The 24,425-nt window shown below is 35.5% G+C and overlaps 1 protein-coding gene across 1 annotated transcript in view; it reads left to right on the plus strand.

Annotated features, from left to right (window-relative positions):
* LOC145684056 (tyrosine-protein kinase RYK-like) overlaps positions 1–20,436 on the plus strand; it is a 33,038-nt gene extending 12,602 nt beyond the window's left edge. Inside the window, exons 5-6 of the mRNA XM_081755896.1 lie at positions 2,523–2,659; positions 11,039–20,436. Of these exons, the coding sequence (XP_081612022.1) occupies positions 2,523–2,659; positions 11,039–11,150 (249 nt within the window). The 3' untranslated portion in view covers positions 11,151–20,436. The remainder of the gene's footprint in view (positions 1–2,522; positions 2,660–11,038) is intronic.
* Positions 20,437–24,425: the final 3,989 nt, after the last annotated feature.

Consider the following 24,425-nt stretch of genomic DNA (forward strand, 5'->3'; position numbering starts at 1 on the left):
TTTCTCATATATGTTTCTTTGTAACCACTTGATTTCCTCCACCGACTTTCAAAGAGAGCGCTACACGATTCCTTTTATTCCTACCAGAGGTGCTAGTAATGCAAAGAAATCTTATAAGCAATCTGGCCTCAGCATCGAAGTTGTGGAATCAACTTTCATCCTGGGTGAAAACTCTATTCAAAAAATCGTCCTTCTCAAAAATGGAGTTCGCAAAATATCACAAAATCAACTGAGATGTCACATGTTTGGGTTTCTCATTGGTGTCCAAACGTTTGGGTATCCATTTCTCTGAAACATTGTGCATGTCAAATTGATCACAGATTATTGACCAGACACGTGTTTGAGTATATGTGTATGCGAGTATCGCCTGAAGTGAAGTTCGCTTGTTACTCAAAATCAGACCATAAACCTTATCCACTGTTTCCAGAGTTGACACTAACACTGGTCCCCCACTTCTTTCATTATTTTCTGTTGAAAAATCACGACGCTTAAAGTATGAGCACCATTTCTTCACAGTGGAGTATGAAGGGCAATGTACACCCGATGTGTTTAGAATGCATCCATGGATTTCCTTCGGCGACTTCCGTTGCAGGGAGAACTGTGACATCTCGCAACTCCTTCTTGGTGAATTTCTCATTTGGCCGAACCATGGTTCAATCAATGAGCTATAACGTAGAAAACCGTTAGTGCTACGATAATCCTAGCTGCCACTTAAATTTAGAAAAGATCAATGTTTCAAATGGAATGAATCATTTCAGGATGACATGTGCGAAAGGGGGGTCGGGTCGAGAACTTATCAGCTCCTTCTGGTATATATACACAGCAGATTGACCTGTTTATATCTGACCGATTTGGTAACGCTGCTGTCACGTATGTAGTTACTCCAGAAACATGAAACGCACATCGTTCAACTTGCAAGTGTCGAGCTGGTACTAGTGAAACAATGCCTAAAGTGAACCATAATTGGGTAGGATCATCGTGGCGCTGTTCTATGCACATATTTCGTAAAACCGAATAGTGAATCAGTGTCGGGAAAGTGGTTTAGCTAGGGACTATAGCTAAAGATGTGGCGAGGCAAACACAATTGCGGTCCATGCAGAAAAAATCGACAAGAAAATATGCTATTCAAGATTATCAGCGGAAGTATCCCAGAGATGCTTTGCGAACCACGTCGACTGGCAGCCCAGGGGAATCCATCCCTTGGTCTAGAGATCAAATCTGGTCAAATCCACTGTCAGCGAAGTCATTCATCGTCACACTGTGTTCTTCGCAGGCCTGCGACGCGTACGTAAGATCCTGTTTCATATCCTCCTTCTGCGCTATATTGCTGAGTGTAGAAGAAACTGTACGAAAGACACTTGGTGAGGTCACGATGGAAGACGGTTTTGGCATTGGATGAAGTCTACATGCGTAATGCTAACATTCGGGCAATTAATACTGACACCTGTGGCAAGAAACGTACCGAATTTTACTACCAGTGCTGAGAAATCAGGGATTTAAATTTTACCGTATTTGGTTACGAGAGGTACGTAAGGTTGGACAAAAAACGTAAAGTTGAATGCTACCTACTTTCAGGAATTCATCCTATTCCCAATCTATCCCTCATTTGTACGATATAACACCTGCATCCATATGTACAAAACTGCATGACATACCGCCATATCATCCCTCCAGTTTTATCATAATATGATGGGGGGATCTGGGGAATCTGTGTTACTCTCTTTTATGTCGTTCCCGTAGAAAACCCTGATGAGAGGTCAGCAGATTTCTGCTAATTTGTACTGTTAACTCGTGCACTGCCTAGGTATTTTTTGTAACGCGGACTACCAAGAGAAGGCTTACGTCCTGCCTACTTTGGACCATCCTTAAAATCAGGATATATCTGAAAACTTTATTGAGGACATATCTGAGAACTACACCCTGTAGGGAATACCCTGTACAAATATTAAAAATTGATGAAATATGCACCTTTGGATTGTGTATGTGTGACTTCCTTTACGCTGATAAGAACCACCATCCACAGATTCTGAAATTCGAAATAGGGTCTGTTGAAATTTAGCTTTTTTTGCGATTTTGGACAGCCCTAGCTCTGAAACTATGCACTTTTCGCCGTAGGTCCATATGAACTTTTTCTTTTATTTTGATGTGAGAAATCCTCTTACAATTTGTCGGTATAGTTCATTAACATCCTATATATATACGATTAGGAGAGTGGTTACAAGAAACATACTATGGTGGGCACAAAGTATCATTCCATTGGTAGTGCCAAGATTAAACTAAGGTTTATAACATATACTTACTAGCCTATGGAAAACTATGTAGAGAGGAATGGGATATGGAATGGAATGTTTATACTTGTGCTCCAACGATTGTGATATCGAGCGATTGTCCGTAATGCTGGTACCCCAATAAAACACCTTTGCATAGAGTAAATATACTTGTAAAATCGGTCGGATATAACCCGATCAACCTTCTATACTTATATTATCATAACAATAAATAACTTTGTTGTATGTTTGCAGTGGTCATTTGGTGTTCTCTTATGGGAACTGACGACGCTAGCCCAACAGCCTTATGTGGAGGTAGACCCATTTGAAATGGCGGTGTATCTCAGGGATGGCTACAGACTAGCACAGCCCATTAATTGCCCGGACGAATTGTAAGTATACATGAAATAGGGTAAGCTTAAAAATTGTCTATATTGTAAGGTGAAACAAAGATTAAAGTTTTCTTGAAATAAAGACTCGAAAAAAAAAATACTGAATTCGAAAGTAAATGAAGGAAGAAAATGTGTAAATAAAGACTGTCTGGTATAATTTATTAAACTGAAACTTTAAAAAAATTGAAATAAAACCCCTAATTTAGCTACCCACGATTATGTTCTTCAGGTTAAAGGAGACGGTTGACTAATGAAAGAGACTCATTATGAAATAATTTGTGGAATACAAGGTCGGAGGAACGGGAGAACTTTGAGAAACGTTGTATAATGTTTCTCTCCCAACAGAGTCGTAAGCCTTTCTAAAATCAATAAATAGTTGATGTACCGGGGTATTGTATTCCCACTTCTTTTCGAGTATTTGTCGAATGGTAAATATTTGGTCGATAGTTGATCGATTTCGTCTAAATCCGCACTGATAATCTCCAATAATTTCATCTGCGTATGGGGTCAATCTTGCTAATAGAATATTTGAAAGGATTTTATAGGATGTTGACAGAAGAGAAATGCCTCGATAATTATTACAGTCAGTTTTGTTGCCTTTCTTGTGAATTGCAATAATGATTGATTCTTTCCACTCTTGTCGCAATTCTTCCTTGTTCCAGCTAAGGAGAATGAGTTTGTGTATGTTGTTCCACAATTTTTCGCCTCCAGCTAAAATTAACTCAGCTGGAATTTCTCTACACCCGGAGATTTGTGTTTCTTTAATTTCTTTATAGCGGTTTCTATTTCTATTCGGTTAGGTTCTATAATATACGGTTCTGCGGTGTGTATCTTCTTTTCTCCACGCACATTAGTTTTTGGCTGCGTGTTAAGCAAATCGTCAAAGAAATCTTTCCATCTATTTAAGATGCTATCCGTATCAGTGAGAACTATTCCGTTAGCTTTCTTTAATATATAAGCACGGGGTTTATAGTCTTTCTTAAATTCGTTGATCCCCTTATACATGTCCCGAATGTTTTTATTTTTACTATTATCTTCAAGTTTGTTAATTTTAGCTTTCAAAAAATCGCGTTTCTTTGTTCTAAAAATTTTGGAAGTTTCCCGCCTGATGTCTACGAAATTTTGTGTAGTTATTTCATTCGGATTTTGTAGCCACGTAATTTTGCCTGTTATCTCTTCTCTGCTAGTTTTATGCATTCCTGGTCGAACCATGGTTTGTTCTTACGTATTTCTGCGCGTCCCAATTTTTATTTTGCTGAAATTGTAATGCTATCTTTAATTTTAATCCAAGTATCCTCAACATTAGTACACTCCGAATCTTCTAAAACCGAGAATCTATTCGAAACTTCAATCTAGAGACCTGCACGGGCCGGGCTTGGGCGGGCCGACACTGATTTCTCTTCAGGTTGGGCCGGGCTGGGGCCGATTAATTGAAATTCTTTAATAATTATTGACATTCGTTAAACGATAATTAGAATAAAGGCAAACTTTGAAGAAGTGTGCCCGTGAAAAATGTTACAAAATGAAACTTCGAAAATTTATCGGGCCCGGGCTGGGCCGGGCCTATGTACATTCGGGCTGGATTGGGCTCGGGCCGAAATATTCGGCCCGTGCAGGTCTCTACTTCAATCTGGTATTCCTCTCTTACCTGGCTCTCTTCTAATTTCTTTAAATTAAATCTCTCCGTTTTCGGATATTGAATATTACCTTTATTCAACAATAATCTCTCTCGTATTATCGCTACTAGCAGGTAGTGATCGGTGTCACAACCAGCCCCTCTAAACGACCGGACATCAATTACGCTAGATTGCCTTCTTCTATCTACTAAAACGTGATCAATTTGATTCTGTGTTTTTCCGTCTGGTAATGTCCAAGTGTATTTATGAATGTCGCGATGTGGGAATTTTGTACTCTTCACGATTAGGTTTTTGGATGTTGCAAAGTTCACGAGTCTAACACCGTTGTCATTACTTTCCTTATGCAGACTTTCGTTCCCTATAATCGGTTTGAAAATATCCTCTCGTCCTACCTTCACATTGAAATCCCTTAATAGAATTTTCATTTGCTATCGCGGGAGTTGGTCAAATATCTGTTCCACTTCTTCGTAAAAACAATCTTTTATATCGTCATCCTTATCTTCTGTTGGGGCATGTACATTTAAAACAATAATATCACACCACCGACCCTTAAAAGTAATAAAAGAAAGTCTGTCGATAACAAATTCAACCCGCTTAATTGCTGTTATTAATCGTTTGTGAACGAAAAACTCTGTTCCTAATTGATTTTTATTTCCTTCCCCGTAAAATAACGTAAAATTTCCGGAATTCAGAGATCCATTTCCTTCCCACCTAACTTCCTGAACTCCTACTAGGTCCATCCTGTATTTCTCTAACTCATTCGTTACGGATTTTAACGCGCCTGCCCTATAAAGACTCCTAATATTCCATGTTCCAAATCTCATGTCCATTTTCTTTTCCTGTCTCATGTCTCTCATGTCTTGTCTCATGTCTCTCATGTCTCGTGTCTCCAAATCTCATGTCTTGAGGTCGTGCCAAGTTATCAGTTCTTGTCCGAGGCTTTTGTGAATGTTACTGAACAAGTGCCTTTTATTACAGGATGAGGTTGTTAGCCCTACCCAAACCCCCAAGCTGGATTACCACTCCTTGTCGTCTGTCTGCGACTGCTTATTAAGTATATTCGCAGCTAACCTCTACATCTAGAGGGCTTCTCCTCGATCCGCAACCTGAGGACGCGCTATGCCGTGATGACAGGAACCCATGTTACACGGCATTATTAATCATCAACGCTACAAAATTATGAATTCACAAATCGAAATCGTAGTCCTTGATTAACCTTTCGTTGCTGATGATGAAATTATTTCATACAGATCATAAGAAAATATCCCAAATAAAGAGCACAGAGCCCTTTGGAGAGCCAGCATTAATTTAAAAAAAAAAAAAAAAAAAAAAAGTAAATATAACATTCACAATCTATAACCATAACACACCACAATTCGATTTATTTAAAGATCTCTCTCGTAGTATAACTTATAAAATATTGCTGTTACTTACTACGATGATTACATAAGGATTAGACACTATTTTCGTTTACTTAAGTGCACTATATTTCAAAATAATTAACTGCTTCACAGCAACTCCATACACTTCTATATTATATGGCGTCTTGTTCCTTTGTGTATTGATAATCATAGATAAACAGATACATAACAACGGAACTGTTACCTTGGTAACCGGATTACTGTCCTAACGATGAGTAAACATTCATATCTAGAAACAGAAACGTAAACATTTTACAAACTAAAGTTATTCATTATGTATTTTTGTTGTATATAACCGTATCTTTTGACTCAATTGATTTTTTTTTTTTTTTTTTTTTTTTTTTTTGTATAGCTCAATGTACTTCCTTGACAAGGGTTAGGTGGTAGAGCAGCAATATGCTGAACCTCGCATGCTTGAATAAAGCCCTTTCAATTCAATTCAATTCATTGAAACATCTTCTTTTTGTTCTATTATTATATAGCTAAACGGCGTGACAAACATCTTGGCATTTCAAGGCGGCGCTCCAAGTTCCCTTTAAATGCTGCTAGCAAATGAGAGGCCTGCGGTATTGCCACGTTTATTTTGTACAATTCACTTCAGTCTATCTCCTGCCACCTGATCGCGCTGTAGTTCGTCTGCTTAGCTAAGCCATAGCCCACACCCTTTGCCTCTTGGCAACGTCGCGTCAGAGCTTGCGTTTTATTCGTTTGACTAAAATACCAAGATATTTGTCATAGGCTTTAGTCTTGCCCTGAATATTAAGTAAAATACATGAGGTAACCACACGTTTTCGTTGTAAATCTACACAAACAACGCAATATTTTGATATAGCCCGAAAAGAGATAGTTGAAATCACAGCTTAAGATTAATTACAGCTGCAAATACTAATTACAATTGAATATATCAATAAAGATTCTTAGCTACATAATACTAACTTACACTATCGGAAACACATTAACTGTGGTTAAAATCGTTCAAGGATATGCTTTCCTAAATGTTGAAGTTTTGCTTAAAATAATGAGCCTCCTTTTGGTCATATGGTTAGCGTACGTGTTTTTATCGCGGAAGACACGGATTTAATTGTCGGAGAGAGCTTATGTGGTTCGGATCGCACGTTGAGCTCTAGGTTTAGGTTTTACATAGCTTCGGTGCTGAAAGGGACTTTAAACTTCAAACTAATGAAACTTAATTAAATAATAAATTAATGTAGTTTTCCTCTATAATTTTCACGAAAATTCTTCTATTTTAATGTAATATGGCGTATATTTTCTCTAGAGTTTTCCAGTAATTCCATGCATGAGGGATAGAGTCTATCAAGAATTAAAGAATGAATTCTCTCTCACCATTTAACAATATCACGCACGATGATTTGCATATATATATATATATATATATATATATATATATATATATATATATTGTTTCAAAACAACAACGACAACTTTTGTGAGGTGATTCCTGACACCAAGATAAGACGAAAAGTATAGACCAACTTTGGTGCCCAAATGCTTCCTTTCGGAGTTACAGGGTGCCGAGAACATGAAAAAATGAACTTTAAAAGTCCCTAGCTCCCTACCGTATCGGGTCAAGACTTTATTTAGGGACTAGTATGTGCCCTACCCAAATATTCATGTTTCAGAATCCTGCGGTACTTCCGTAACAGTTTTTACAGAGATAGTTGGTGAGTAGTTCAAACTATATGGCCGTAGCCAAACTGCCTCTATAAAAATTGTTGCGTGAGTACTGCAGGATTCTGAAACATGCATCGTTGGATAAGGCACGTATTAGTTCCTAAGTGAAGTCTTGACCTGACTACGGTAGATTCCATAGTTTTGGAGCTATGGACTTTTAAAGTTCATTTTTTCATATTTTCGGCAGCCTATAACTCCGAAAAGAAGCATTTGTGCACCCATGTTGGTCTATACTTTTTGTCTTATCTTGGTGTCAGGAATCACCTCCCAAACGCTGTTGGTGTTGTTTTGAAACACCCTGTGTGTATATATAGGCCTATATAGGTTCTATTTGATTTTGAATCGTGGCGCGTTATTTCCTTGAAGGTTTTCCAATGATCTCCAATGGATGAAATTGAAATCAGTGGAGAATAAAGTCGGATTTATTTTAATTAAAAGAACTGTATTCTATGATAACTTTCTTGAAGTATTCGATTCTTTTTAAGTATTGCATACATATTTTTCTGACTTTTCCCAATTATGCCCACTGCGTGGGTTTAAAATAAGTCGATAATGAGAGAGTAAATTTAAACCCTGCCTCCTAACAATCATGAAATATGTTTTTCGATAGCTTTCGTAAAAAGTATTCGATTTTCGATACAAGGAGTGAATACGTTTTATGAGGTTTTCCTGCACTCCATAGTGCTTGGAATTAAAATCAGTCAATAACGAGGGAATGAATTTACTTCCCCTTCCTATTATATATAATTTATATCTTCGTTGAAATATTCGTAAAAAAAAAATCTTCGATTTTCATGAAACGTGAAATTGGTAAAGGGTAAGGTGATGAAAATCTCCTATAATAATAATAATAATAATAATAATAATAATAATAATAATAATAATAATAATAATAATAATAATAATAATAATAATAATAATGCGAAGAAAAAGAAAAGAACTATCGCTAGATTTTACAATGCACCACATCACTAATTATAAAACAAATATAACAAATTCACAAACTATCCCAACAAGAATTTTAGGTATGATCCAAAAAGAAAAATGGAACATAAGATTGCGATCTTGGTCAAGAATTTTAGGAATGGTCCCAGAAAATGCATCAAAGATTGAGGTCTTGGCCAATAATTAATTTTTGGATCAGGCCCACAAAATTTTTGAACAGCTCCTAAATCGAGTTTTTGTATTTTCTATGGAATAAGCACACCATACTAAGTTAAGTGGTAGTTTGGGTTTAGCTGCACTATATGTATTTCTCCAGATATATGGCCTACAATTTTTTTTTTTTTTTTTTTATTGAAATATATTGGAACTTTTGATCCAAAAATGCCTTAGGAGTCAGTCTGTCCTAGAAAAAAAGGACTCTGTCTTCAAGTCATCTTTATAACTTGCAAGAGTTGTTAGATCTTAATCAGTATATTGCAAATTTCCCCACATAGAGGGGCGATAACGTGAATGGTGTACGTAAAAACGTAGGATACATGCGTAAATCCTGTAGTTTTAGACAACGTTCGACTAATGGAACATCATGCAGCAAACGTACAGCTAAAAACATATGTTTTATAATACTTTCTGTATAAGTGTTCCATCTACACATACTTTCCGTATGAAAGAAAGAACTGTATATAAGCGGTAAGGATCTCACATTCCGTATAAGTGTTCCATCTATGCGTGCTTTCCGTATGAAAGAAAGAACTGTATATAAGCGTTAAGGATCTCACATTCCGTATAAGTGTTCCATCCATGGTGCTTTCCGTATGAAAGAAAGAACTGTATATAAGCGGTAAGGATCTCATATACAGGTAGACATATATAACATAGAGTTGATGTATGTAACGCGCATACGTATGTAATATACGGAAGATTGTTAGAAGTCAGACATCCTGCAGCAGCATGTACTAACATCTAAGCGGGAAAAGGGCAGTACGTATGTACAGCTCACAGATGACGAGAAGAACCCTAAAATAGGGAAAGCGGAGAAAGGTCAATGACACGGTCAAGTCCATTTTCGGTGTTTGAGGTGTGGTCTATACTTAGATGTCGTCTACTACTCCGGGTAGTTATCTGTGTGCTATTCCGTGGTGCCATTTGAAACTCCCGTGAGAAAAGTGGGCGAGCCCATACCTACGTCACACTACTTCTGCTAGGGTTCTTCTCGTCATTTGTGTGCTGTACTAGGGATGGCCAATTACGATTTTTTTTTACTTTCGGGAATCCGGAAAATAAAATCGGAAAAATTCCAGAATTCGGGAAAAATCAGGAATTTAGAAAATTTCGATGTCGGTAAAATTCCAGAATTTTTCAGAAATCCGAATTTTTTTGAATTCCGTAATTTTTCAGAAATTCGGAAAGTGAAATTTCCGATTTTGAGGAATCCGGATTCCGGGTATTTTTTGCCATCTCTAGTATGTACCATATGGATAATGTATGCTCCATACAGATCTCCGCAGTAAACATATGAATCCCGTATATTTTACAATATACCACTAGCCGGGTAACAGATTTTTCTCAATGCACCTGTACCTCCTGAAAGAAAAGAACAGATACAATAGTGGATAAAATTGAACTCGATATTTCAACCGATTTACATGTTTCAAATCCCATATATGCTGAAAATATTACTTTTGACGTTTGTCTGTTTGTTCTCAGTCCTCTACATTGTCGATCGTCCATTGATACATATACATTCTAAATGCCAAATTTTAAGGCTTCATTAAGGTTTTACAGATATTTTTTTCAGCCTTTATCTAGTAGTAGTTTTCGAATGCTGTAGAGTGAAAATCAAAATAAAGTGTAGTCGAAAACAACTGTAGTATTTTTATTCATATCGTAGAAGTTCATATCGTCTTTCGTATTGATAGTGTACATGACTCAAATTATCAATACTGAATTTGGGATATTGTTTTTCAAATGTACGATCTCTGATAGAGATTAGTAAATAGTGTAGATTTTTTTCGGAATCGATCTAACCTTCTAAAGATAGGTACCATTTTCCGTCTTAACCCTCTATTCAAGCTGGAAATGGAAGAAGGCAGCCATCTTCGGTTATAACGTTGATCACTGTGGAGTGAAAATGGCAGACCTAATACATAGTGAGAAATATTTTTCTGCAATCGATTAAGCATTCCGATAATATATTCCATCTCCGCTCTAAACTTTCTACTAGGACCGGAAGTGGTAGAAATGTACTACCAGTTTTGGTTCAATATTAACCCTTTTCTTGACAATGTATCTTTAGGGATACATATGTTTTTTTAATATATTTTGGTCACTTTGTGACTACCTATACTTGTCAATGTAACATATGGGATACATTACGTCACAGCCTTGTTTAAATAAAACATGCAACTAAAATGTTGCCTTATTTTACAACTATTTGACACGGAAATAGCATGCAGTATTTTTCTGAGCAAAGCAAGTCTTTTTGCCAAGAAAAGGGTTAATTTAGTAAATATCACGCCGATATAAACCAAACTTCTTCACGTGGTGTACACATGAAATTGACACTTGTTATCAATAAACAGCTATTTGTGATTACGATGCATACAATAACTTTGTGTATCTCTTAACAACTTTTAATATTAATTTTATTTATTATTATTATTATTATTATTTCTTTTTATGAATAGATTTGCTGTTATGGCCTGTTGCTGGTTAACGGTCCCTGACGAGAGGCCAACATTTGTTCAACTCCTTGGTTGTCTTCAAGATTTCTACACAGCTCTTGGACGGTATATATGAAAGGTAGAAACCATGTATTCTGACATAAGGAATCTCTCAAAAGACTTCTTTGTATAATTAAGTATACTCAAAACAGAACTCAGAAAGAACAAACTTTTTTTTGTTTGTTTCAATCAATGATATTTTATAATTGTGTTCCGTAAAATATTAGAGCGAGAGACTCTGAAATATGTACACATTCACCAGATGTAACGAAATATTATTTGTTACTGAATTTATGGTTTCGATCAAAGTGTGCTTCATATAAATATTTCAGGAATAAACAATATAATGTACACAGTAAATAAAAAATACATAACACCAATTCTTTCATTCAAAGGGCTGTTCATAAACATACAGGACACTATTTTTTATATACAAATGGCTGTATATTACAAATTAGAAAAAAATATACATTCAATGAATTGTATTAAGTTTGCTAGCTGATTAATTTGCCTGTTACATTTATTAATCCAATTGAACATTTGTATAGAAATGTGTAATTTTCATGAAATCGTATGGCCAACTTAGACAGAAACTAAATGATATAGTAAAATAAAACCTCTCCTATTTGTCATCTGTTTATTTTAAACACAATTTATGTGAAACCGTGTAGTCGTGCCTATAACCTATTAGTATTGATGTAAGTTGCCTCTTTTATACAAGTCGTTTATTTTTTGTAGCAGTAGACAGATTTTCCTGTGCACTGCAAATTGGATGCGGTAGTTCTCCGTACTATACGTTTAATCATCGAAACGTTTAATAGTTTTCACAGAATAGTTTTTTTTTTTCTTCGTAGTAAATATTTCAACATTTATGTTAGTAAGGTTTTCGAAACTTTTTTTTTTTTTTTGGATCATCAATATTTAAAAAAGAAATTTACTAAAACAGTTAAACCTTTATAGAAGTGTTTAAACTTTTACTGAAATGTTTACTTTAAAAAATGTTTAAACGTCCCTTTGAAAAACTTTGAACACAATAAAAATGTTTAAACCTTTACTAAAACGTTTCAGCTTTGCTGAAATGTTTAAACGTGAGTAAGTTTTTTAAACATTTAGTAAAAATGTTTAAACACTTGCTAAAATGTTTATATACTAAAAACATTTAAAAATCTAAAATGGCCAATATTTAAAAAAAAAAAAAAAGAAAACATGTGTTTAAACCTTTACAATGTCTGAGGACTTACTGAAATGTTTACAAAAATGGTTAAACATTTACAAAAATGATGTTTAATTACTTAATGTAAACGTTTAGATTATTAAACGTTTGGAAATAAAAGTATGTTGAATTCCTAAATTCCTATGAACGCATATAGCTGTAACAATACTTTCAGCAAAACTATTCAAACAAATGTAATCAATCATGAGCACACATAGACATATGTTCTGACCAAGGTAAAACAATTTCAGTGGACGATAATTATTAATGTAGACCAGTGGCGTAACTAAAGGCTTGGGGATCCTCCGGCAGACAGCGTGGAGTGGGGTCCCCTCTCTATGCCCCATTTCACGATTTGGGGGCCCTCTGATGGCTTGGGCTCTCCCGCAATACGTGATCTGCGGGGCCTTTATTTATGCCCCTGATGTAGACCCAAGACTACTGTGACAACTCATTATTTTGGCTCAAACTAAGAGCGAATTTCTCAACTCATTTTTTTCTTTCCGAGTAACCATATTAACAGTAGCTCCTCTGATACTGCACTGTGCCGAATAGTTGGAAATAACGGATAAGTAGTAAAAGATTTACAAGCAAAATAGTCCTGGATTTTATTAAACAGCCCTTTTCACTTTTTTTTTAAAAAAAAAAAGTTACTTTCTTAATACTTTGCAGTTCATCAAAAAGAAATGTCAGAAAACTGATGTATTAATGAGAGAAGAATAAAATGCTAGATGTCTTGGTGTTTTTCGTAAATCAAAACTTGTATAAATAAATTTGCCTTTTTGCCAATTTAGCCGTGTGATATTAAAAATTTAGGCCTAAAGTTGCTCGAAATATTTGTTAAGATATGTCAACTTCACTTAGTAGTGAAATTCAAAATAACGATAATAAGACGTTAGAAACAATAAAATATTATTTTCTAATGCTGAAAGAGTAATAATATATTAAATTTTTGGTAAAGGCAACTTGTTTCGTTTTTATTCCACTTTATTTTGTAAGTTGAAATATATTTATAAGGGTTCAATTCCTAATATCCAAGAAAGAAATTTAATAAAAAGAAATTCATGGTGGTGAAATTTGAAACCAGGATATGTTACGTTTACGTATTGTGTATGTAACGTATCCTTACTTTAACTGAAGCTCAATTTATTGATTTTAATCTTGCATACGGTATTAAAACAAGCCACAATGTGTTGGTATGTACACAGATAATTTATTATTTCTATATGTTATAGTAATTGGCAAATCTTGTATTTAGAAAATCGTGTTTGTATAGTAATACTAGCCACTGGTGGATCTAGCCTTGGGCCTGGGGGAGCTAGGCATTTCCAGTTTTTGAGCGACATTTTTTAAAAGTATAGTTCCATTCCCATCGATAGATGGGCGGGCCACAGAAGTAACGTCTTCTCTTGGCCAGTGACGTAAATTTGAGTGTGGTCAGAAGGTATTAGAAGTAGGGATGGCCAGAACCGGTTCTTCATGGAACCGGTTTCCGGCTCTGAACGGATCCGGTTCTGAAAACCGGATCTGCAAGAACCAGTTCCTCGAGGAACCGGTTCCCCCGGAACCGGAATTTTGTGGCCATTCCTACGCTAAACACGAACTGCTGGCAGGATGTGAACAGTGTGCTAGATGAAATGGTGGAAGCATCAAGCAGGTGTCCAGGCGACGGCCGCTTGTCTCATTTGGCTAAGCAAACTGAGTAACTGGCAAAACTCATTGGCTAAACACCCAATGGTTGACCAAAACTTTTGTTCTGGAGCGCACAAGTGGGTCTGGGCGGGGAGGGCACAAACGTGTTTTGAAGGTGATCTTTGTGCCTCCTTTATGGGTCTTTGGGGGCTTTCGGATCCAGGTTTGGAACCTGTTCCTAAGATCCGGTTCTGGAACCGGGTTTTTGGAACCAGGCTGGAACCGATTCCTAAGATCCTGTACTAGAACCGGTTTTCGGACCCAGATCTGGAACCGGCTCCTAAGATCCGGTTCTGGAACCGGGTTTTCGAATACAGGTCTGGAACCGGTTCTGAAAACTAGATCTTCAAGAACCGGTTTCTCGCCGGAACCGGAACTTTGTGGCCATCCCTAATTAGAAGCCGGTATCAGGATTTTTTTAATTTATTGATTGATTTATTGTCATTAATAGATAAGAATGCGGTGAGAGATGAGGTGATGGTAGTAATCAAGTGCTGTTCGCATAATATAAGGTCACATGGTGTTAGCTGAGACGAGGGTGTTAATCTTCTGCTCCGGGGTTTTTCAGAGCAAGTTGAGAAATTGGAGACGTGTTAGTGAGAACAAAGGCATGCTGTTGCATTGTATATTTTATTGGATTTTTTTTTTGAAACATTATAGTTCCAGTTCCAGTTTTTCTGCTGAAACATTAGATATAGTTAGGTCTACTATCATAATTTGGATTCTGGCTGCTCCCTTCCAGTTTTTGCCCTCTAAATCCGCCACTGATACTAGCAGTAAATATGAATCTGAGAAAATTAAAATTCTACCAGAGTTCTCAAACTTTTTTAAAAGAAAGTTTGACGTCCTATGATTACGCACTGTAGCAAAAGAAGACGGTGATAATGGTGAAGTAATGAGAGTGGAAGGAAACAGGAGTACCCCTAGAAAACCCACCCGCACGGTGTTTGTTAACCACAAAGTCCACTTGGCGGGAGCTGGGATCGAACTGGAAACTGGAAACCTCGCTCTGTACATCAGTACCATTAAACATTGAATGCGAGTAAAAGTCAAAATAACATATTGTAGTTCAATTCTGTAACTTAGTTCAATCCTGTAAATTTGTAGCTCATGATTATTCTTTTTAATTAGTAAGTAGTTGTACATATATAATACTATCGGTGTCATAGTACAACACACGATCAGGCCGTACATCTATCAATAACTCGTAATGTTTTAGACGTGCCCACGAGGTGATGAACATGGCAAGGAAACCATTCGAGAACTTCCATGCAAGGGCGCCTATGTTGTGGTTTCCAAAGAAAGGGGGGCAAGTATAAGCGACGTTTCAAAAATAGTTTCAAATTTTGCTGTAACTAATGTAAAAATTCTATTGGGTTTTCGATATTCTGAAGTACAATTTCCTCTAGGGGGGCAAGCGCCCCACCGTGTCTTCCCCCTGATGGGCGCCTTTGCTTCTATGGTTTGTTTTTGTTCTCAATGTTTTTATACGTTACAATAAGATGTCCTTCTCCAATGGGTAATACAGTTTGCACCTCTCTATAATTTATTTTTAAAATAATTACCTATAATTTCAATTAAGGATAGCTTATATATGCACGATTGAACGAAAAATTATCGTTACGGGTTCACAACGAAAAAAGGTTGAATACCACTGCTCTAAATCACACGAGACAAATATCTGGAAAGCTAAACAGCATTTTACTTACTTTTATTTTCATAAGCATTTTCAATTGTTTCTTTCAATTAAGGAAAATACTCATAAGCTGTTTGATAAACGTAGACGATCGGAATTTTTGAATAATTCACTCATACATTGCAGCAAATGACTTATATTCACTAATTTCACTGTTCATGTTTTCAAAGTTTAGAAAATTTTGTGAGTAGTATAGCGTGGGAAATTCAAGAGCAAAATGGGAATTTATACCTCTCGAGATGGGATTTTTTTCAACCTTTCAGGTTGGCATCACTGCATATCACATGAGATTTCAAGTTTTTCGTCGACTTTTGTCTGTAAACTTGTCTCTCGTGATGTTCTTCTGAGCTCAAGGAAACAAAGATCATTGTTGAGAGTGCTTCATTATTGGAAATAGGTCTCTGAAGACTAAAAGTAATTGTTGCAAACAATGAAAAAGACAAACTAAATACTGCACAGATTATTCTTGGATTATTCATTCAACTTCTCTTTGGGCAAAATTTGGATATTTATCTCGAACTTGATTTAGTTATTTTTAATTTTATCCCTGTCTACAAATCAGAGCCCTTTTTAGGATTTATGGTAGCTTTTGTTGCCAGGGAGTAGTGTTATTTTTGACCGCTTATTTAGGCTCGGTAACAGGTGTTTAAGCCGGGTTTTTTTATTGGTCAAGTCAAGCATGAACCAAAGAACACCCCAGATGCGTTTTAGAACCGGATGGTCACTTCACGGCGGGACTTTTTTCTTAAAGCAAATTTCGAAAAATTTTCACGCCTTAGTTTTCAAGATATCAGATTGAAATTTTGCATACAGATTGTGTGCATCTTTGAGTATTTCCCATTTTTTTTTTTTTTTAAAATCCTACGTGAACCCGGACCCGAGGGGCGCCACTATTCCTAGGTTGGAAAGGACTCGTTATACTGAAGAGAATGGAGTTTGAACCATGACTCTAGGCCAAATAGTAATGATGTAGTTATATATATATATAATGGGTTACCTTTACACTGCCAAACGCTTTTCCCGCCCTTAGTTTTTAAGATACAAGATTGAAATTTTGCACACGCATTGTGTACATAACTACGTATTTTTTAACCAAGGCCCGGGTCAGATTGGCGCAAAATTTTGATTTTTTGCGGTTTTCCCTGATTTTTCTGTTTCTAGTGTATAATAGTCTGTCTAGTACAAGCGAGTAATACCGTTGGAAAGGCTGCTCTATACTGAAGAAAAAAACAAGGTATGAACCATGTAGGGTTGCCGAATAAAAATAGTCAAAATAAGGGACGGATCGACGAGTTTCAATAAGTATCACGGGAAGTGTTTTGATAAACGTAGTGGTAAAAAATGAGCCAGACATCAAAATAAAAAGAGTAATCATTTTAGACTGAAAAAAATACAAACGTATGAACTAATACAAAGAGTTACTATAATAAAAATGACCTAATTTAATTAGGCGAATCTTACTTTTAAAATATTGGATTTAGGATACTTAAACTTTCTTTTAAAAAATCGTACTTCACGCTTGACTTAACTGCACTTATAATCTGTTTCAAGTTTGGATTTTTCTTGAAGCTGTCGAAAACTCATTGCAGCTTAAAGTCGAAGATTTGATTGCTAATATGAGTTCAGCTTTCATCAACTGGGCAGAACACCTATTTCTTGTGTAAGTCCATTTCAAATTTCAGGATTCTACCACGTACACAGTAGTTATGAATGCACGCACAGGTAGTAAGACAAACTAGGGTTCGCTTGCAACAGCTGTTCTGTCTGCTAGACAGGCGGGCGGACTCGACGACTCGCGACAGACAAGGGGCGCGGGCGCTGGGCAGGGAGACGAATCATTAAAAATTTCGGGATTTAAAGTCGTTGTGTAAAGTAAATTTCTCAATTTGGGCAAAATACGGGACTTTTGCCGTCCCGTATCGAAACTCCCTAGGATGCGGGACAAAATCATGAAATAAGAGACTGTCCCTCAAAATCCGGGACATTTGGGAACCCTGATCCTAAGATAAATAGTAAGGAAGCAGGAGCTGTTTGACTGAAAGTCTAAAATTTAGCTCAAGAAATGGAATCCTAAAAGGATTAAGGATTAGTGCTTCCATCTATTGATGACAGTGAATCCAACCTGAAACAATATGAAATCCCATGTCGAGAGGCAAAAAATTCCATTTTACATGTGAATTTCCCACGTTACACTAATTACAAGTATACTATAATATTAAAAATTAAATTTCTCTGTGTTAGTCATTTTTTACAAAATCTAAATGAATAAGCCATAAATTTCGATCTTCTCGAAAAATCCCATATATGCTGCTTATTATCCTTTTCCGAGAAAATAAGGTCATAAACTCCCACGATGAGGGATTTTTCCCACAGGTTGGTATCACTGATTGATGATAATCGAAACTTAATTACTGAAGCAACATCTTTATGAGTTTGTCATTGTCTTTTCAGAGTATAACTGAAATCATTAATGTAGATTCATTTCAACTGAAAGCTGGCAACACTGTCGAGCAGGAAACTTCTTACACTTATACTTCACCTAAAAGAATATATCCTTGAATGCTAACAAAGTTTTTTTTTTTTTTTTTTTGACGGACCACCACCTTCACAATTTTTTAAAAGTTCTTTTTCTTTTCCTTTCTTTTACCTTCACTCACATGATCATTCTTGATTTATGCAAAAGCTTTTTTTTAAAAAAAAAACTACAAGAGAAATCACGTGACTGATTTAAGCTCTCTGTTAGACAGAGACCTCTGTTGCGAAGTTTGCGAAACACGTCACCTTCCCCGGAACTAAGGTTCACTAAGCATTTACAAAAGGTTGAAAGTCGGAGTCCAATTAACATAATACATTCTCTTCACTCATTCGCTCCATCACCTTCCCACGAACAAATGGGAATATTCTTTGCTTCTTTTTTTTATTATTTGCTTCTTTTAAAAAGTCATGATTAGCTTCTCACTGTTTTTTTTTAAATCATTTATTTTTATCTTTCTTTCTTTTACTGTTTCACATTTTTACTTTCTTCTTCTTTTACTAAATGTCTGAGCAACTTAGTTGTTGTTCCCGCTCTTTACTTAGAGCAAAAGTTGTCCAACCTGTGGCCCGCGTGGCTTTTAAGTGTAAGACTAAGCAATACTTCGTAGAGAAAATTCCAGAAGAAAAAAACTCTTAAGAGGCCCCATCACGGCGAAATTAAAATACCGCTAATTTTACAGCAAGTATGTGATATCTTCAAATAGATAAAAGATAATCGAAAAGTGGAACAGGAGCGCTCTAGACAATATTATTTTACATGAAATACCGTTATCTGCTTTCGATTTCCAGCCATTTTCAAAATCGGCATTTATTTTCGCATTTCTAAATGGCTGCAAACGGAAAGAGGTGACTCGTGATAACGGTTCCTCATGCAAAATAATATTGTGCAATGCGCTCTTGTTCCACATTTTGATTATCTTTTATCTATTTCAAGATATCACATAATTACTGTAAAATTAGCGGTATTTTAATTTTGCAGTGATTTAGACCTCTTAACGTGAAACTGTTTTCTCGAAGTTTTGCTACAAGGTTTCTTAAATTTCCATCATACTTTACTCAAGAAAAAGATTCCCAAAATTTGAAATGCATAATGTGCTCCTGTAGATTAATTGTGTCTCGTTAAATATGATTCAGCGTTTCTTGCGGTCATGCAGGAAATTCCTTTTCAAGTGCGACTATTGATGGAATTTTATTCTTATCTGTAAAAGTGCCTAAAGATAGGCATGCCACTTGAAACTATTAGATTGAATTCGCCTATATCCTATATCCATTATGCCTATATCCGATCTTCGCGCGGAAAGAATCAGAGACGGATGTAGGAGATGAAAACTGAAGGGGGGGGGGTACAGCCAGAATCCAGACTATGGTAGGTATATCATGAGAGTACTATAAACTTTCAAAAATATATAAAGAATAGCTTAAATAAGGGCCTAGACCCCCCTGCCCCCTTGCTAGATCCGCCACTGGAAAGAATAGATTTATGGAAAACTATCTATTTGAATTTTCTTTTCCTTCCATAAGATGCGTATTTAAATCGAAATCAAACGACAAAATCCCAATTTGACCCAAATGCTAACATTATATACAAACTTATTTCAAGCGATGCAGTGCTTATACTTCACAACAAAACTTACAACCCGCTTTTCCTTCCCTTTGGGATGCTCATTTCAATTGAAGTGTAATGATAAATCTCAGGTCGAACCAAGTCAGTTGACTATTTTAAAACAATAACATTTAAATGATTCAACCCTTCTCCTATTTTTTGCCATTTTAGGAATATAAAATAGCAAATTAAAATATAACAGTAACTGCTTCCTTACCCCGAGGACGCCGATTTATCTGTAACTCGGGAGGGGGAACATTCAGATGTGTGTTTATTTGGAGACAAAGTACCTATTCATAATACAATAAAAAATACATATCCATAAAATTACGTGGGTGCCTACATGAGCATTAGGGACCGGGCCCCCGGGTCCCCAGATTTGGCGCTCCTGCTTTACCCCTTTAGAAGTGTAATTTTCGAAGCATAATCAATTTTTAATGAAGAGTTCATATATCAAGCTTCATCTCCCTAACTTACCGGCTCATGTGAGATACTCTATTTTAAGCATGAATTTCGTATCCCCTCTCTCCTCACTGGCCGGAGCCAAATTATATTAACTATGTTCAAAAATCCTTTCATTCAAGGCTAGGTTCGAATCAGGGATACCTTTCACCAGAAATTAGCACTTAACCACTTATTTAAATAAAAACAGCAACTAAACACACTTCAATGTGTTATTTAGCTCATTTCTGCACTTTAAATTAAGAGCAGACTCGATATGAACATAAGATCAGAAACATCGAGAGGGTTAGGAACGCCCATGCTCTTCAGAGAAAGTGTAGAAATAGTGACTTGTCTATTACTACTTCGCAAATCACTTTTGTATTTTGGATCAAGGCTGGCCAAATTCAAGTACCAGTACTATTACGTTACATGTGTATTTTTCTACAAAGTCTTCAGGACGATAATGAAGATCTATGTAAACTTCTAACGATAAACGATATGATGGTCAAGTTATAAACGAAAAAGGGATTTAAATGTACAGTACGCATACATCTAAATATATACATAACTTGGTATTGGATGCCCTCAGTACACCACAAATTAACGAATCAGTTCATAAATCTACAGGCAACCCACATGTATTACAGATACTTCAATAATGGCGTGGAGGTTTCAAGTATTACATACATTTGCCACTTAGATGGCATTACTATGAAACTAACAATACTTCTCAAATAGTATTATTCTGAGACCTGTTATAAATTTAGATTTTGTAATTATGTTTTCAAAAATAAGCTATACAGTTAAACTTTAAAGAACGAATAATTATTTTAGTTCTTAACTCCAATTAGTAGCCATTATATCTTTGCTTTTACACTCACGCCATCTGCACGACAATTCTGTAAACTATTTGCAACCTGCATATTGCTAACTAAACAGCCATTGTTTATCTGAGCTATTTATGATGAAGCCAAAAATTGGTTGGTATTATATTTGTGGCATGTTATCTCGAAAAGACATTATATTTTTCATGTTTTAACACAATATTAATGCAGTCTACCATATTTATACATACCTTGATCATTTTTACATATAATTATTTTTTAAACACAATCTCAACAAAACATATATTTTATATTTATTCTGTCTTTACATATCCATCATATTGCGTTAAATACAAAACTATCACTGTACTTATCTACAAAATAGTGTTAAATATCTTTATACTTCCTTGTTTCTCCTTTTAATTGTTGCCATTGTAAATTTCAACAATAAAACACTTTCCTTTTATTCTACAATTGTTGTCAACAATAGAAAATGTGAAGTAACGTTTATACCGGGATACCTAGACAACAACTAATATACGTAGCAGTGGAAAATTAAACAATCATACACTGATAACATTGATCCGCAAGTAGCAATTCCGGTTATGCTTGTGTGGGCTTCAGCTCTGTTTCGTGTTAATTCAAGAGACAGTTAACACAAACAGTAAGTAAATAATACCTTCATTCTATGTGACGAAAATTTTCTTAGTTTAAAATCATGTACAGAGTGTTTCAAAATGAATATCGGGATTTTATGGCTTTGTACTATTTATTACATTTGAGGTACAATTATAAGTAATACATCAAATGAAAGAGCAACTGAAACAGTTTTTCCTACAAGTGTCAATGGCAGATCAAGGGGGGCGATCGGGGAGAACGCCCCCTCCCCAAGAAGAGGAAACCTTCTTATTTTATATATAAATAAAACCCATCCCAGAGTTTAAAGTTCTTAATAGTAGCTCTAAGTAACAGTATTACAACCCACCGACCCCACCCCCAGAAGTCCGTCCTGGATCCGCCCATGACAAGTGTTCAATGTGAGCACCGAGTTGATAGGCGAGAAGGCCCATAACTTTCTGCCGGGATATGGCACAAAACACATTCAATTTAGGGGAGTCTCGTTGCAACTGTACCATCTCGTGCGGTTTGCTAACTTACAGATGCGCTTATGTGAAATGTTGATTCATCACTGATGACGACACCATCCAGACACCATACAGACTTCGTCGTCATGCAGCAACATTTCATTTGCAAAGTTGGCACGTAAACCGTAGTTGAACTTGTAGCAACTGCAAACGATAGGGACGTAGTTGTAAGCGTCTCGTCAAAATTCTCCACACAGACGGCTGCACTGTAACTACAGATTCAGTCTTTGAAAAATGTAAGACACAAAATGCTTTCTGCTCACTAGTCGCCATCTTTGCTACTGGCGCTTTCTAACGGCAGACAGAGGAAACAATGTATGTGCATGCGTGCGTACAAAACTGTTTGACTTGCTCTTTCATTTGATGTATTATTTATAACTGTAAGTTCATCGAATTAAATACTACAAAGACTTAAAATCTGGACATTCATTTTGAAACACCCTGTTTTTTTTTTTTTTATTTCCATATTTTAAATACTTATGTATTTACGTAAACTTTCAAGCTCGACATTACAAGTATAATCCCGTTTTATATTAATTAAAGATGTATTTTCACGTCTAAGTTAATGGAAATTTCCAATACTATCAATTTGACACCTATATTTCACTCCATATTTTTTTAATTAAGTATGATATTTACATATTTAAATTAATTCAAATTTCCTATTCTTGCAATTTTTAGTCTAGGCTAAAGAACCATATTTTAATAATTAAATATGTAAGTACATATTTAAGTCAATTAAAATTTGCTGATTCTTTATTTCAAAATATTTCGTATTTTAATAATTTAATATGTATTTACATATTTTAAGTTAATTAAATTATTGATTTTTTTTGTATTTAATTTTATATATTTCTAACAAATGTGTATTTGCATATTAACCCTCGGGCTACCAACTGGGGGATACCTCAGTAATATATATTTTGTAATTACTATTCTAATCGTACCTTTAAAATTGTAAGAAAATATATTATTGCTTAACATGTTGAGCCAAAGCGTATACCTTACTGTGGTTCAAATCCAACGTTAGTGTGTCTCATAAAATTTGCTCTTTTAAGTTGGTGGGCACAAGGTACCCCCGCCCTGTTGGTAGGAGATGTGACTGACATTTAGAAGTGTCACTTCTAGATGGCAGTTTAATAAATAGCTCTTATCGTTAGTCTTAATACGTGTACTGTTTACTTCAATCATTATAGATTTTTATGACAGTTTCTAATTTGTTTGGTGGGCACAAAATGGCCCCCTTTGGTAGTCCGCGTTACAAAAAAAAAAAATAAAAACTTAGGTAGTGCGAGGGTTAAGGTAATAAAAATTTTCTGATACTGAAACATTTTACCCATATCTAATTATATGCTTTTTTAAAATAATTAAGTATATATTTATGTATCTAAATTAAAATAAAGTTGAAGATTTCAAAAAAAAAATTAAGCCGATTCTTAATTCGATTTTGTTATCAAAATTTACATATTTAAGAGTCTTCATCCCGGCGAAATTAAAATACCGCTAATTTTACAGAAATTATGTGATATCTTCAAATAGATAAAAGATAATCGAAATGTGGAACAAGAGCGCCCTAGACAATATTATTTTACATGAGAAACCGTTATCACGACTCACTTATCTGCTTTCGATTTCGAGCCATTTTGAAAATCGGCATTTATTTTCACGTTTCTAAACAGCTGAAAACGGAAAGCCACTAGGTGACGTGTAATAACGGTGCCTCACGCAAAATAATATTGTATAGGGCGCTCTTGTTCCATATTTCAATTATCTTTTATCTATTTGAAGATATCACATAATTACTGTAAAATTAGCGGTATTTTAATTTCGCCGAGATGTAGACTCTTAAGATAATTTTATCAGCTATATATACTAATCTGCTTTCAGAATATAAGCAGAACATTTCTTTCTCCAATCACTTTTATGGAATTATAATGGACGTAGCCATGTACTATAGGATACTTTGGAGTGCCTAAATCTTCCAACATTTTTTTTTTTTTTTGCAAAACTATACATGGCGATCACTTCTTTTACGCTTGTACGCTAGAAACGAAACATCCAGTGCAAGGACAATTTAACATTATTGCGGGATTATAATCCTTGCATTATATTCTGATATTGCACTAGTTATGTATAAATATAATCTATAGTTACCATGAACCGATCTGTGTTAAATACAGCGTGGATGTCTTAGGTAAC

The sequence above is a fragment of the Thermobia domestica genome, chromosome 4 (assembly GCF_964235325.1).
Source record: "Thermobia domestica chromosome 4, izTheDome1.hap1.1, whole genome shotgun sequence".
Classification (NCBI taxonomy): Eukaryota; Metazoa; Arthropoda; class Insecta; order Zygentoma; family Lepismatidae; genus Thermobia; species Thermobia domestica.